Source organism: Pygocentrus nattereri, chromosome 12, assembly GCF_015220715.1.
Source record: "Pygocentrus nattereri isolate fPygNat1 chromosome 12, fPygNat1.pri, whole genome shotgun sequence".
Classification (NCBI taxonomy): domain Eukaryota; kingdom Metazoa; phylum Chordata; class Actinopteri; order Characiformes; family Serrasalmidae; genus Pygocentrus; species Pygocentrus nattereri.
Genome location: NC_051222.1, coordinates 26,886,946 through 26,900,207, shown reverse-complemented (window position 1 = coordinate 26,900,207; position 13,262 = coordinate 26,886,946). Strand labels below are relative to the sequence as shown.

The window sequence follows — 13,262 nt, the reverse complement described above, 5'->3', positions numbered from 1 at the left end:
AAGTGGAGCAGAAAAGGCTGACCAATTGCGGTTAATGCTGCATCACTAATTTGCATACTGCAGTGAGAAAACATGATGGATAAGAACTGTGAAACTGAGGAGAATGAGAGGTGCAAATAACAAACACTAATTCTATGCCAGAATACCCCTTTATCTGTAGACCTCAAAGGTCAACCACACAAATGTGACGTTGCCTCTGCATGTCCAAGGAAGGGATAACACACCTTTTCAGGTGTGCTCGGTCTCCGCTGTCAGAGCTGGCAAGAGAGGAGGTCTCGCAGGAATGAGCGTCAATGTTTTCTGTGTTCAGCAGGCAGGTGTCCTCGAGGATGAAGGGTTCATCCTCATCCTCAGGCTACACTCCAGATCAAACAAAACAATAAGACTGAGCATAAAAAAATTACAGTGACAGAAAACACTGCAAGTGGTTTTCAATCCCAGACCTGAACAATTCCACCTGACATGATAAATCTGCTACTTAAAGCTGCACTATGCAAATTGGAGAAACGTGTAAAGCATGGAACATACAGAAGAACATTTCGTAGCCTGGGTTCTGCTTCAGATCTCAAGTGGATGAATGTGATGAGTGTGAGCACACTGAAAGAGCATTCAAAGAGAACTTGGCCAAAGATGTGAGTGAATTATCTACTACAGTCATCATATCTTCATGAGTATAATGTTGATTTTGTATGTGAGACCTAAACATCAAGCCAGTCCTTTTTTTGAGCCTGTGTTTGACATTAATTTGTAAAAGATGCACGACGTGGTATGCAAAAGCCCTTTGAAAGCCGACAATTGTCTTTTAAATTATTATTTCAGGCTTTACAGGTTGACTCGCTGCAGCACAGACAAATTTTAGCATCGTGTTTTTTTTTTTCCTGACTTTTAAAATCCTTAGAAAAGGGTGAAAAACAGACGTCTGAAATTCTGCTCTAACCCAGCAATAAACCTGTACTAGAACCAAGTATTCCGTGTTCTTAATGGCTTAGTTCAGGAGTATTTGGAACTGGTTTAGAGCAAAAATGTGGATTGCGGAGGTTCCTGAGGAACGATTTGAGAAACACTAGCCAGAAACATCAACTATTAGCTGTGGTTCCAATTAGTATTTAAGCAGTGTAACACTAGATATGCACAGGAACATGTTAAATTGATAAAAACCTCACTCATGTCACGTCACCAACTCTGCCTTTTGGCTATGCTTCATATTTTTATTCATTTTCTGAGATAACAGGATGTTATACAGTGTCAGAAACCACATACACAAGTCTATTAGAGATTACCGAACAACCCAGCATGGTTTAAGACATTTAGTCACGAAGCTTGCACAGTGCTAATGGAGCATAAGCCTTCATATAAGCCGTTTCATATAAGTATAACCTTTTTTTTTTTTTACTCCGGATTCAGCGGGCTACCCAGCGTGAGTTCAGGGACTGCTGTGTTTTCGTTTTTACGGAGATGTGGATGACGAGCTCCACTCCGAACTCAGCCGTTCAGCTCGACGGCCTGTTGTGCTTTCGTGTGGACAGAGATGCTAAGCTGTGCTGCAAGACTCGAGGTGGAGGCCTGTGTGTTTACATCAACACTGAATGGTGTAAAAACGCGGCACTAGTCTCTAGTCACTGCTCACCGCTGGTGGAGTTTGTGATTGTCAGTGCCAGGCCACTTTATTTGCCTAGAGAGCCGAGTTCACTGTATATAATAGCGGTGTATATAGCTCCCAGTGCTAATGCTCATGCCGCACTGAACGAGCTGTACAGCGCAAATCAGTGACCTCCAGAACACAAACCCAGATGATCAGTATGTGGACTTTGCAACCCATGGGGTTAACATGCTGGATCTTGTTTACAAAAACATCCCTGGCATGTACAGGGCTGAGCCCCGCCCCCACTACGGCTACTCAGACCACATCTCTGTGAAACTCATCCCAGCATACAGACCGCTCATCAGACGTGCCAAACCAGACCAGAAGCAAGTGAGAACCTGGCCGCCAGGAGCTCTCTCTGCTCTTCAGGACTGTTTTGTGCACACTGACTGGGAGATATTCAGAGTAGCAGCAACTACTGGTGACTCCATCAACCTGGAGGAGTACACGGAACCAGTGACTGGCTACATCAGCGACTGGCTACGTCAGCAAGTGCATTGATGATGTTACTGTCTCCAAATCCATCACAACTCACCCCAACCAGAAACCATGGATGACTGCAGAGGTGCGCACGCTGCTGAGAAGCCGTGACAAGGCTTTCAAGCCAAGGCCTCAGGGTGGCAAGAGCCAAGGATCCATGATCATTTTCAAAACACTGCTGACACACAGCACATGTGGCAGGGCATCCAGGCCATCACCAACTACAAGTCACCTCCACCTGCTTGTGACAGTGATGCCTCCCTTCCAGACGCGCTTAATGACTTCTATGCTCGATTTGAGGCACAGAACAGTACGACGGTGAGGAAAACCAGTACAAAGGTACTGTGTCTGTCCACTGCTGATGTGCAGAGAACTCTACAGAGTCAACCCACGAAAAGCACCAGGATCCAACAGCATACCAGACAGAGTGCTCAGAGAATGTGCCGAACAGCTGGCTGATGTTCTCATGGACATATTCAACATCTCTGAGCACTGCAGTCGTCCCAACGTGATTCAAGTCCACCATCATCATCCCTGTGCCGAAGAAGTTTCTAGTGTCCTGCCTCAATGACTACCGTCCCGTTGCACTCACTCCCATCATCATGAAGTGCTTTGAGAGGCTTGTCATGAGGCACATTAAAGACCAGCTTCCTCCTTCACTGGACCCACTGCAATTTGCATACCAGCCCAAGTGCTCAACAGACAACGCCATCTCCACCACACTCCACCTGGCTCTCGCCCACCTAGACAATAAAGAAACCTACATCAGAATGCTGTTCATAGACTTCAGTTCAGCATTCAACACCATTATTCCTCAGCAGCTGTTTAGAAAACTGAGACTGCTGGGCCTGAACACTTCCCTCTGTAACTGGATCCTGGATTTCCTATCTGAGAGACCTCAGTTAGTCAGGATAGGAAATAACATCTCCAGCACCACCACACTGAGCACCGGTGCCCCTCAGGCCTGTGTGCTCAGTCCACTGCTGTTAACTCTGCTGAATCATGACTGTGCTGCAAAGTACAGCTCAAACCACATCATCAAGTTCACTAATGACACAACTGTGGTGGGTCTGATCAGCAAGAACGACGAGTCAGCGTACAGAGAGGAGGTGCAGCAGCTAATGGACTGGTGTGGAGCCAACAACCTGTCTCTGAATGTAGACAAAACTCAGGAGATGGTTGTTGACTTCCGAAGTGTGAGGTGACCACCCCCCACTGAACATCAGTGGCTCTGCTGCGGAAATCGTCAGGAGCACCAAGTTCCTCGGTGTCCACATCAGAGAACCTCACCTGCTCCCTCAACACCAACTCCATAGCCAAGAAAGCCCAGCAGCGCTACTGAAGAAGGCTCATCTCCCCCCTCCCATCCTCACTATGTTCTACAGGGGGACTGTGGAGAGCATCCTGAGCAGCTGCATCATTGGTTGGTTTGGGAACTGCACCGCCTCAGACCACAAGTGCACCGCACCATCACCACCTGCAACAGCTTTATTCCTCAAGCAGTCAGGTTTTTAAACTCACAAGGACTGCGCTAACCCCCACCCCCCTTCTCACACACACACACACACACACATACACACACACACACACACACACACACACACACACACACACACAACTCTCTTGATGCTCTACTTGCACTGTCTGGATCATTGCTGCTACACCGTTTTCACTGTTTACTCAGGTTTTTCTACCTCAGTAACTGCTGTGTTTATGTCTGTCATCTGACTGCGTGACTCACAGATCACAGCATGTTAATATCTCTGCACCTTATTCCACTACCTCATCTCCAGAATGAGTGCTGTGTCGGTGCTGCCCTGTCCTGTCTGTTTACTGTGTCTAATGTCCTTTTAATTAATCGTATTTATTGTTTCCAGTTTAATTTTTTGTTTGCACACGATGTCTGCACGTTCGCACTTTGTACTTTTGTTCCTTGTTGCACCGCGATGTTCCTGGAGGAAAGTAGTTTCACTCCACTGCGTACTTGTACACAGATGGAATGACAATAAAAGCCTCTTGACTTGACTCATTCATTGTTAGCTATACTTGTCTTGAAGATACAGTGCAAAATTAAAGAAGCACTATAACACCAAACGTGCCTTGGAAAATGGAGCACATCTGGGGTAAAGTGAACACTGTGTTAATCTGACCAGTGATACATACGCACCAACCCTTGCCATTGACAGTTTCACAAATTCAGCCATCAATCTAGATATGAATAACTGTGCAGAGATGAAGAGCAAAGCACCGACTGACCTCATTCAGAATACTCTCTAGAGTTGGCGGCGTGTCCACTTGAGGGATGTCAAACTCCTTGTCGTCAATCTGTGACGAAAAACATGTTAGATTTAATTACAGTGACTTCAGTAGAAACGGATAGTTGGCTACAGTGTTTTTGATCTTTCCCAATATATATGCACAAAAAAGCCTACGTACAACACAAAGCTCCAATTGGAAACATACAAAAAACGATCTGTTGTGCCATTCAGTCATGGAGCAGTAACACAAGAAATAGCTGCGTTTCAGACAGGAGGAATAAAACTTTAACCTAAACCAACAGCTATTTAATCTTGAATGTTCCTCTTTTAGACAGAATAAAAGCCTGATGTAGTATGTAAGCAATACTTTTATCAATAAACACCCAAAGCATTCAGACACTCTTAATTAGTGAATTCAGCCACTTTTAGGTGCTCCCACTGCTGACACAGACGTTTAACAGTGCACATACTAATGAGACCCTCTGGAGCAGCTGCACGTGAGCATAAGGTCATCATACCCAATGCCAAGCGTCAGCTGGAGGGGTATAAAGCCCCCAACGTTGGGCTGTGGAGCAGGGGAACTGCTTTTTCCATCAGATCCTCACAGCGATGTTCCAACATCTAGAGTAAAGGCTTCTCTGAAGAGTAGAGGCGGTTACTGCAGCAAAGTGGGGAGAAAGTCTATTTTACCTGCTCTTTATTTAGGAAGAAACGTTAGATGAACAGGCAGCAACCCGTTTTTGGACCTACAGTGGATGTCACTGTTTAATCTAATGCAGCAGCACCAAAGAAACACGGGCTCGGAAACTTCATGAGCGCAGAGTTCATCTGCATCTGATCCGTTCCGCCAAACTCTCCACTAAACCGACAGCCCAGCTGCGGCAGCTACAGCGAGGCTGGGCTGGGCTGGGCTTGTCTGCACTACCGCGCGTTATTCAGCGAGTTTCAGTTAAACGACGACGCCGAGGCAAGACGACCACCGCGAAGAGCCCGATACCCCCACACGCCCGCTACAGCGCCGGCGAGCCCGACTGATGAGCAGCACCGGCAGAACGAGCGGACCCGGCGGCGGCGGCGGAACTCACCGCGTCTATTTCCATTAAATTGGCCTGCGAGGACGCAGACACCAGACTGCGAGTGTCCGGAGACTCGGACATCATTAAAGCCCACCGGCCGCTCACTCATACATACACACACACACACACACACACACACACACACACTCACACAATAAACACACACAGTAACAACAACAACACACAATCAGCGCCCACAAACTGCGCTGCACATCCTTGTTTCTATCGGAAGTGACGTCGCCCCTGTGACCTGACGTCAAAACATAACTTCCTCTGTTAGTCTACGCTCACAGAAATTAATATTATTGAGATTATTACTAATAAAATTAGTAGAAAATAGAACATAAATTACATAATATACACTGCTCAAATAAAGGGAACACACAAATAACACATCCTAGATCTGAATGAATGAAATATTCTCATTGAATACTTTGTTTTGTACAAAGTTGAATGTGCTGACAACAAAAATCACACAAAAATCAATGGAAATCAAATTTATTAACCAGTGGAGGCCTGGATTTGGAGTCACACACAAAATTAAAGTGGAAAAACACACTACAGGCTGATCCAACTTTGATGTGTTATCCTTAAAACAAGTCAAAATGAGGCTCAGTATTGTGTGTGGCCTCCACGTGCCTGTATGACCTCCCTACAACACCTGGGCATGCTCCTGATGAGGTGGCAGATGGTCTCCTGAGGGATCTCCTCCCAGACCTGGACTAAAGCATCTGCCAACTCCTGGACAGTCTGTGGTGCACGTGACGTTGGTGGATGGAGCGAGACATGATGTTCCAGATGTGCTCAATTGGATTCAGGTCTGGGGAACAGGCGGGCCAGTCCAAAGCTTCAATGCCTTCATCTTGCAGGAACTGCTGACACACTCTAGCCACATGAGGTCTAGCATTGTCCTGCATTAGGAGGAACCCAGGACCAACCGCACCAGCATATGGTCTCACAGGGGGTCTGAGGATCTCATCTCGGTACCTAATGGCAGTCCGGCTAACTCTGGCGAGCACATGGAGGGCTGTGCGTCTCTCCAAAGAAATGCCATGAATTTCGCATTGATGTGCCATTCTGGATGAGCGGCACTACCTGAGCCACTTGTGTGGGTTGTAGAGTCCATCTCATGCTACCACGAGTGTGAAAGCACCACCAACATTCAAAAGTGACCAAAACATCAGCCGGAAAGCAGAAAGGTACTGAGAAGTGGTCTGTGGTCCCACCTGCAGAACCACTCCTATATTGAGTGTGTCTTGCTAATTAACAATAATTTCCACCTGTTGTTTATTCCATTTGCACAACAGCTGTGAAACTGATTGTCAGGAAGCAACACTGATGAAGTGGACAGTTTGATTTCACAGAAGTTTGATTTACTTGGAGTTATATTGTGATACATACATACATACATACATACATACATACATACATACATACATACATACATACATGCATGTGTATGTACAGATTGTTAAAAACGATAGAGAATTAATTTAAACATTAAAATACAACAAATACACAACTATAGATAATTTCATGTACGAAAATACATACAAGCCACCACATATAGAAAAACAAATATAGACCACTTCAGATAAACATATAAAACCCAGGTTGCCCTTCTCCTCCTCCTGCTTTTTTGTTTTGTTTTTGCTGCTTCACACAGACTCGAATCAATTTCTTCTTTTTACTGTTGAACTCTTCTGGCTGCTGCCCTCACAGTCCCCGTGCTGTAGACGAGGCCTTCATCACTCACACTGCTCATCAAGAGAATCAAACGCTTAAACGGGCCACTGGAAAGGTACAGTGTTCTGCTGCCCCCTTGTGTTTATTACAGGAACTACAGCAGTTGAAGAGGCACCAGACAGCGACGCTGATTCAGAAAATAAGCTCTGCGTCTCAGAGTAAACGGTCAGCATCGCGGCCTGGTCGCAGCTTTGACCGGGACACCTGCCTTTCACACCATCCATCCACACATAAAACCAGTAAGCAATCCCACCTCAAGGCCAGAAGAGGAACAGCTTGTGGCTTCCACTTGAACACATTTTCATTTTGCCATTATTAGTGCAGAGAAAGAGCTGCAACATCCCTTTGGTGAAGTCAGTGGTTCCGTCCTCCTGAAATCACCACGCTGCATTTCGGGATGCGGTACATGGTGAATGTAGCTCTGGCCAGATTAGCACATCATCCGGGTTAAGTTAGTGGGGAAATGCATGTTCGCCACATGCTGCACACTTACGGGCACATCCAGCAGTAACAGACCATTTCCAACGCCTAAACGGCTGCCACTTTGAGTTTTCGCGTTTACGGTTCAAAGTGAACCACGACGTAGTCCACACCAGTGTTTCTCAGCCCTGCTCCTGGAGGCCCCCTGCCCCTGGAGGCCCCCTGCCCTGCACTGCTCAGCGTGCTCTCTGCTCTCAGCGCACCTGAGCCGGCCCGTCTGGAGGAGCTGATTGGAGACTTTGAGGCGGTTGAGTAGGCCGAGACACAGTGCCGGGGACGTACTCGTGGAATTGTCTTCAGTTCTCAGAGAGCGTGGTCATGATCATCTCACGTAAATACTGAGTGGGGGAGCTTTAGAGGCGTTAAACGCACATGTCTGGTTCCCATCACCACCACTGTGAACAACTCCCAAGCTTCTCCAGGAAAGCACATTTCACACCTCATTTTCATACACAACAGCGTGCAGGGAGAAGCCAATGACCCATGACCTGTTCTTATAACTATTGGCATAAACACGTCAACTTAAAATAAAAATCTTTGTACTATTCATTCTTCAGTAGCTGCCCAAGAAGTTTGAACAGTATTTTATAGATAAAACAAACTGTTGGTTTACAGTTTTGATGTCTTCACTAAACGATTCTAAAATTTGGAAAAAAGAAAAAAAAAAAGAGACTCCTTGTAGTTTTTAAAAGATGGTTCCTTAAGAGATGCAGGCAGTGGTTCTATTTAGAACCATTTCAAGCTTGGCATGGTGAAATGGTTCTTCAGATTGACGGAGAATGTTTTACACTTTTATATAGAACCTTTTTGAAAATGGTTCTGTGGAACACAGAAAAGGGGCTCTGCTATTATGTCAAGCTTGTAGCAATAGAACTTTAGAGAACATTCATAAGTGGGAGGTGTAACTACAAAGAACCTTTTTAAAGGGCCCATATTGTGAAATTTCTTTTAAAAAACAAAACAAAAGAATTTGATGTATGCAAAACACCAAGTCTCAAATACTTCAAGCCCATACAGTCCACATACAGAAGCTCAGATGCAAAAACTCACTTTGTCACAAAACCCACCACATTCACATATCCTACAGATTAGCTCTGCCTCTTAACACTGAAGCTGGAGTAAGGTAAGCAGGTGAATTATGTACCAAAAGCAGTAGTCAAACAAGTAGATATAAGGGGTGGGGGGGGGAGAAGATACAGTCAAAAGGTAGTTCCTCTATAAAACCACCCAAAGAACCCAGGTAGCCCTTTTTTGAAGAGTTCCTAACTAAAATATTACCTCAACATACTTAGCACTGAAAGTAAATAACAGACAATAACTCCTTTGTCTAATTCATGTGGAAATAATTTACACATTTAAATCAAGTAAACTCCCTTTCTCAGTGAAGACTTATTGCTGCCATTTCTCATTACCCTTCAAATGCTTTGTAGCCTTCATGAAAATGTCTTCACACCCACAGCTTCGTCAATGTTTGTTTCTTCCCACGAGTCGAAAGGCAGACGCTCAGTTCTATTAACATCAAGAGTCTCCCAGTGCCAGGATCTGCCATAACGTCTCACACCGAGCACATCTCCAAAGAAACCCTGCCTATGAACAGAAAGCAGACCATGAAGACTAATGAGGAGCTCTGGAGACTGGAAGGTCATTACAACGATGCTCCTTCAGTTCAATACAAACTCCTGATTAGAATCTAACAAACCCTAGAAAATCCTTTCTGTGATCATTAGTGTGACGGTGGATCTCCCTTCATGGTCTTTTAACCCATTCAGCTCTAGTAAACATTTAGTATAATATAAAGAACAGGCCAAAGTGGAGTGCTGAAATTGTGTATAGCTACACATTGCATGTTTTGAACTACATGTAGTCATCATACTTTTGCTCACAATCAGCTTTGAATTCTCAGTTTGGTAAAAGTCGGTTGGCGACCAAACGGTTTTAAAATGATAAAGCAGTAAGTCAAGAGGCTGCGCATTACATTACAGGTAAGGGGTGTGTAGGTCATGAAGTGATGCACAATGATGGCAGACAAGTGTTTATGCATCATTTAGTTAATTTGTGACTTCTTCCACCAAGAAAAGCAATTCCTTAAAAGGTGGGCATCACTGAGTGAGGATAATTCTGTTGTCCTTCATTGTACATTGCAGTAGTCTCACAGGCTTTAAAAAGCAGTCATAAACACTTTAGTCATCAATGCTGAAACTCATTTATAAGCAACTTCATCAAACTGGCCTGCTACCGCAACAATGCCAATTTCTTATCAAGTTACGAAGCCAACCAGGCCACCCTCTTTTTCCAACTTCCATCAGTTGTGAAGAAAACAATCCTATGAAATTCTTGCATAATTAGTCAAGATGTAAAGTCATTCAGAGTGGCTTGATGTGAATGTGTCCCAGAGAATTACACAGCAGTGAATGTCTAAAAGCTCCCTCACAGAAAGCTTTTGCATCAAGTGGTTAGAAATACGCTGCCTGATGCCCGAGGTTGCGTTCTACAATAGTTGAGAAGGTTTCAGCATTTAAAATCCCCCCCGCCTCTCTCTCAGATTTACCACTTACTACCATCATTACATGCCCAGCAATGGACTGGTGACTTGTCCAGGGTGCATCCTGTTTTCTGTCCTTTCTGTCCAATGACAGCTGGGACAGGCTCCAGTGGCTTAGACGATGTGTGCGTGTTTGTACCATCACAATCATACAGCACCTGTAGGTTCACCGTTATTGGATAGAAAAAAAGGTCACAACCCCTTGTTCCCATCACCACCACTAAAGAAATCAGAGTCCACGTTCCTCTACAATTAAACCATTTCATATCCAACTACTCTGACTATGTACATGAACCACTGAGTGACACTGACATTGATAAATGTTAAGAACTCCTCCAAAAGAGGCAGCTCTCCGCAGTTGGACTTCAGAGCAGAGCGCCACTCTTATTTAATAAGGGAAACAGCAGGATAGTGACACTACCAAGTCTTTATATTACATGAGAGCTATGGTGGATTATGTACACTGCATATCAGAACTGCACCAGCCCCGTCCACTGCTTAATGAGCTGACCTTGGCGCCAGCTTCTTGAGCAGAAGTGTGGCAAAGCTAGCAGCTAAATGTCACCCTTGTCATTGGGGTGTTGAAAGAAGAGCATTTGCGTTGTACACTGTTGATAGTGCTTGCATGGCTGCCATTTACCTCGACTCCTTTCCTGCACTTGGCCGTGGGCGTATGAAAAACGCCCGTCAAGCAGATGCTGCGCCGCTTCCTGACAAGGCACTTGAGTTGCCATTTTACCTTGACTGCAGGGTTTTTTGTTGCAGTTGAGGTGGGGAAAAAACCTCAAATAGAATATAATAAAGCATCTCAGCACAAGACTAAGTGGTCTTATATTAGCCATAGTCTATGAACTTGATCGTACCTGCTGCGTATTCATCACTGTAATGCATCGTTGTCTTGTCTGAAACAAGGACAGCTTACTGCTTTGTGCCAGAGGTAGTCAGGACGTGGAATAGACTTCACAGCTTCAGAGATGGATGCATTTCCACTAACAGATGGATGCTCAGTAACAGCCCTACCACTTGGCTTTAAAGGAGAATGGAGAAGAGGCCAAAGACAGCATGGCATTTGCAGCCCAAGTCTGGAAGATGCTCCCCGCACACTGATCTAGGACTGGTCTACCCCTGCCAGAATACTGACCTTCATTGCTTAGAAGGGCAACAGCCACAGAACAGCATCTGCAGACACTGTGGGTCAAAAGAAGTATTGATAGAGGTTATCATTAGGGATGTGCCCAGATGACAATTCTGGGACAACTTGATTTCATGCACATTATTAAAAGTGTAGGAAGGGGGAGGCGGTGTGGGCCTAAGACACCCCTTCCACCCAGATTTCTGACTGCTCGAAGAGTCATAAATGACTGCCATTTGACATAGTCCCCTTGGAATTACAAGGTTATAACATTCGTCAAAATCAAATTCACACTTATTCTGTGACAACCTCATAACATTGTGTGAAGCATTTAAGCTGAAATTGTCTTTTTTAATCTCTCAATTTTTACAAATATTAAGCCTTAACTTTATAGACGTTTGAATTGATGGGGTCTTAATTAAAACAAACAAATTTTCATTAATCCATGCATTCTTTTTTTCTGCCAAAAGAGGTCAATTTGGCTCATTAGAGTCAAAGTTTCTGGTATAAAACCAAAACCTTATTCTGCCTTTATAGTAACCTGTTACATTTACTTGCTGGGACAGCTCATTACAGTAGCTGGTTTCTGTCTAAAGGGCACTAAACTAATGGTTCCTACCCAAAACTGACCTCTGCACTGGACAAAATACATGGTACAGACTTTTGGATTTGATCTTCAATGCTTTTTTTTGAATAAGAATTTGTTCCTTTTTTTTTTTAAATGACTTCAAACAGCAGAATGCATACATTTAGCTTTGATAATGCAGGAACATACACTGATTATATGTTTTAAGACAAGTTACGACTACAAACTGGGCTCCTTCAAAATCATTACTTTTCATGCTTTGCCAGATAAAGCCTTAGAACTCCAAGCAGAAAGTGAGTTCTTAGGATTAGAAGGTTCTTTCTGCATTTGACCTGTTTTAGAAGACACTGAAATCTGATAGGATTAATATTCTACATTTTGTGGCCCATTTTCATATATGAAAAGACATGATTTGCTGTCTAGAACAGCATTTGAAGCTCAATGAAGTCAGACAGGACCTTACAAGGCTCATATTAGGAAGTGCATCCAAGCAGGTTTCTCTGTGACAAATGAATGGCATTTACAAAAATTACTGCCATCACACCTCATGGTACACTTAGATGTTCTAAACCTGATATGTAGACATGGCAAACCCCATTTCCCCCTAATGAACACTACCAGAACCTCACCAAGTGTTTTAATAGCAACAATTGTAGCTAATTTTAAACATAACAAAAATACAAAAAGCACTACATAACTAGCAAACACAGCTCAACACCTGAAATAAATACAAATAAAAACAAATCTCATTAAAACAGGTTTAGTTACAGTAAGTGTAATTGGTAAAGACAGTTATTTATGCTACACACTGATTTTTAGACTGCCGAGAACATTTACATCAAAATAATGGGATCTAACTACTTACCATGAAGAACAGGGATGTAGTCTGGTAGGGCTGAGGCAGGTTACAAGTGCAAAGTAACTTCACTAAGGACAAGATGATACTCACAGCCATAGCAGGCAGGGGTCAACACACAGGCAGGCAAGATAAGAGGCAGAGCCACAAAACCAGGGGAACCCAAACACAAGAAAAAAGCTCAGAACTCGGGTAATGAAAACGGAGACCACACAAATACTGGAAAAGGGGTTAAGTGGCAGTCTTGATGAGTCCAAATGAGCTGCAGGTGTGTGAGAGAGGAGGACAGTGGGCAGAGCCAGGGAGAGTCCAAGTGGAGTCTTCCCAAAGGGGGGAAGACATGATACAGGAAAATACTAAACACTTTATGTTTGACATAAGAGAAATTGGACCGCATTTTCTAAATCAAGTTTTATTTAACTGATTTTTTTTACTTCACTTTAAAAGAAAAATATAAAAAATAT

General features: G+C 44.0%; 1 protein-coding gene across 7 annotated transcripts in view; it reads right to left on the bottom strand.

Moving 5' to 3' along the window:
• vps8 (VPS8 subunit of CORVET complex) overlaps nt 1–13,018 on the bottom strand; it is a 170,254-nt gene extending 157,236 nt beyond the window's left edge. For 3 of the 7 annotated variants that reach the window (XM_037543384.1, XM_037543390.1, XM_037543385.1), the window contains exons 1-3: nt 5,466–5,690; nt 4,379–4,447; nt 225–355 (exon numbers count right to left, since the gene is read on the bottom strand). In XM_037543384.1, coding sequence (XP_037399281.1) covers nt 225–355; nt 4,379–4,447; nt 5,466–5,540 — 275 coding nt within the window. In that variant the 5' untranslated portion in view covers nt 5,541–5,690. The other 4 variants (XM_037543387.1, XM_037543389.1, XM_037543388.1 and 1 more) reach the window with 4 other exon arrangements.
• Between the last annotated feature and the right edge of the window lie 244 nt (nt 13,019–13,262).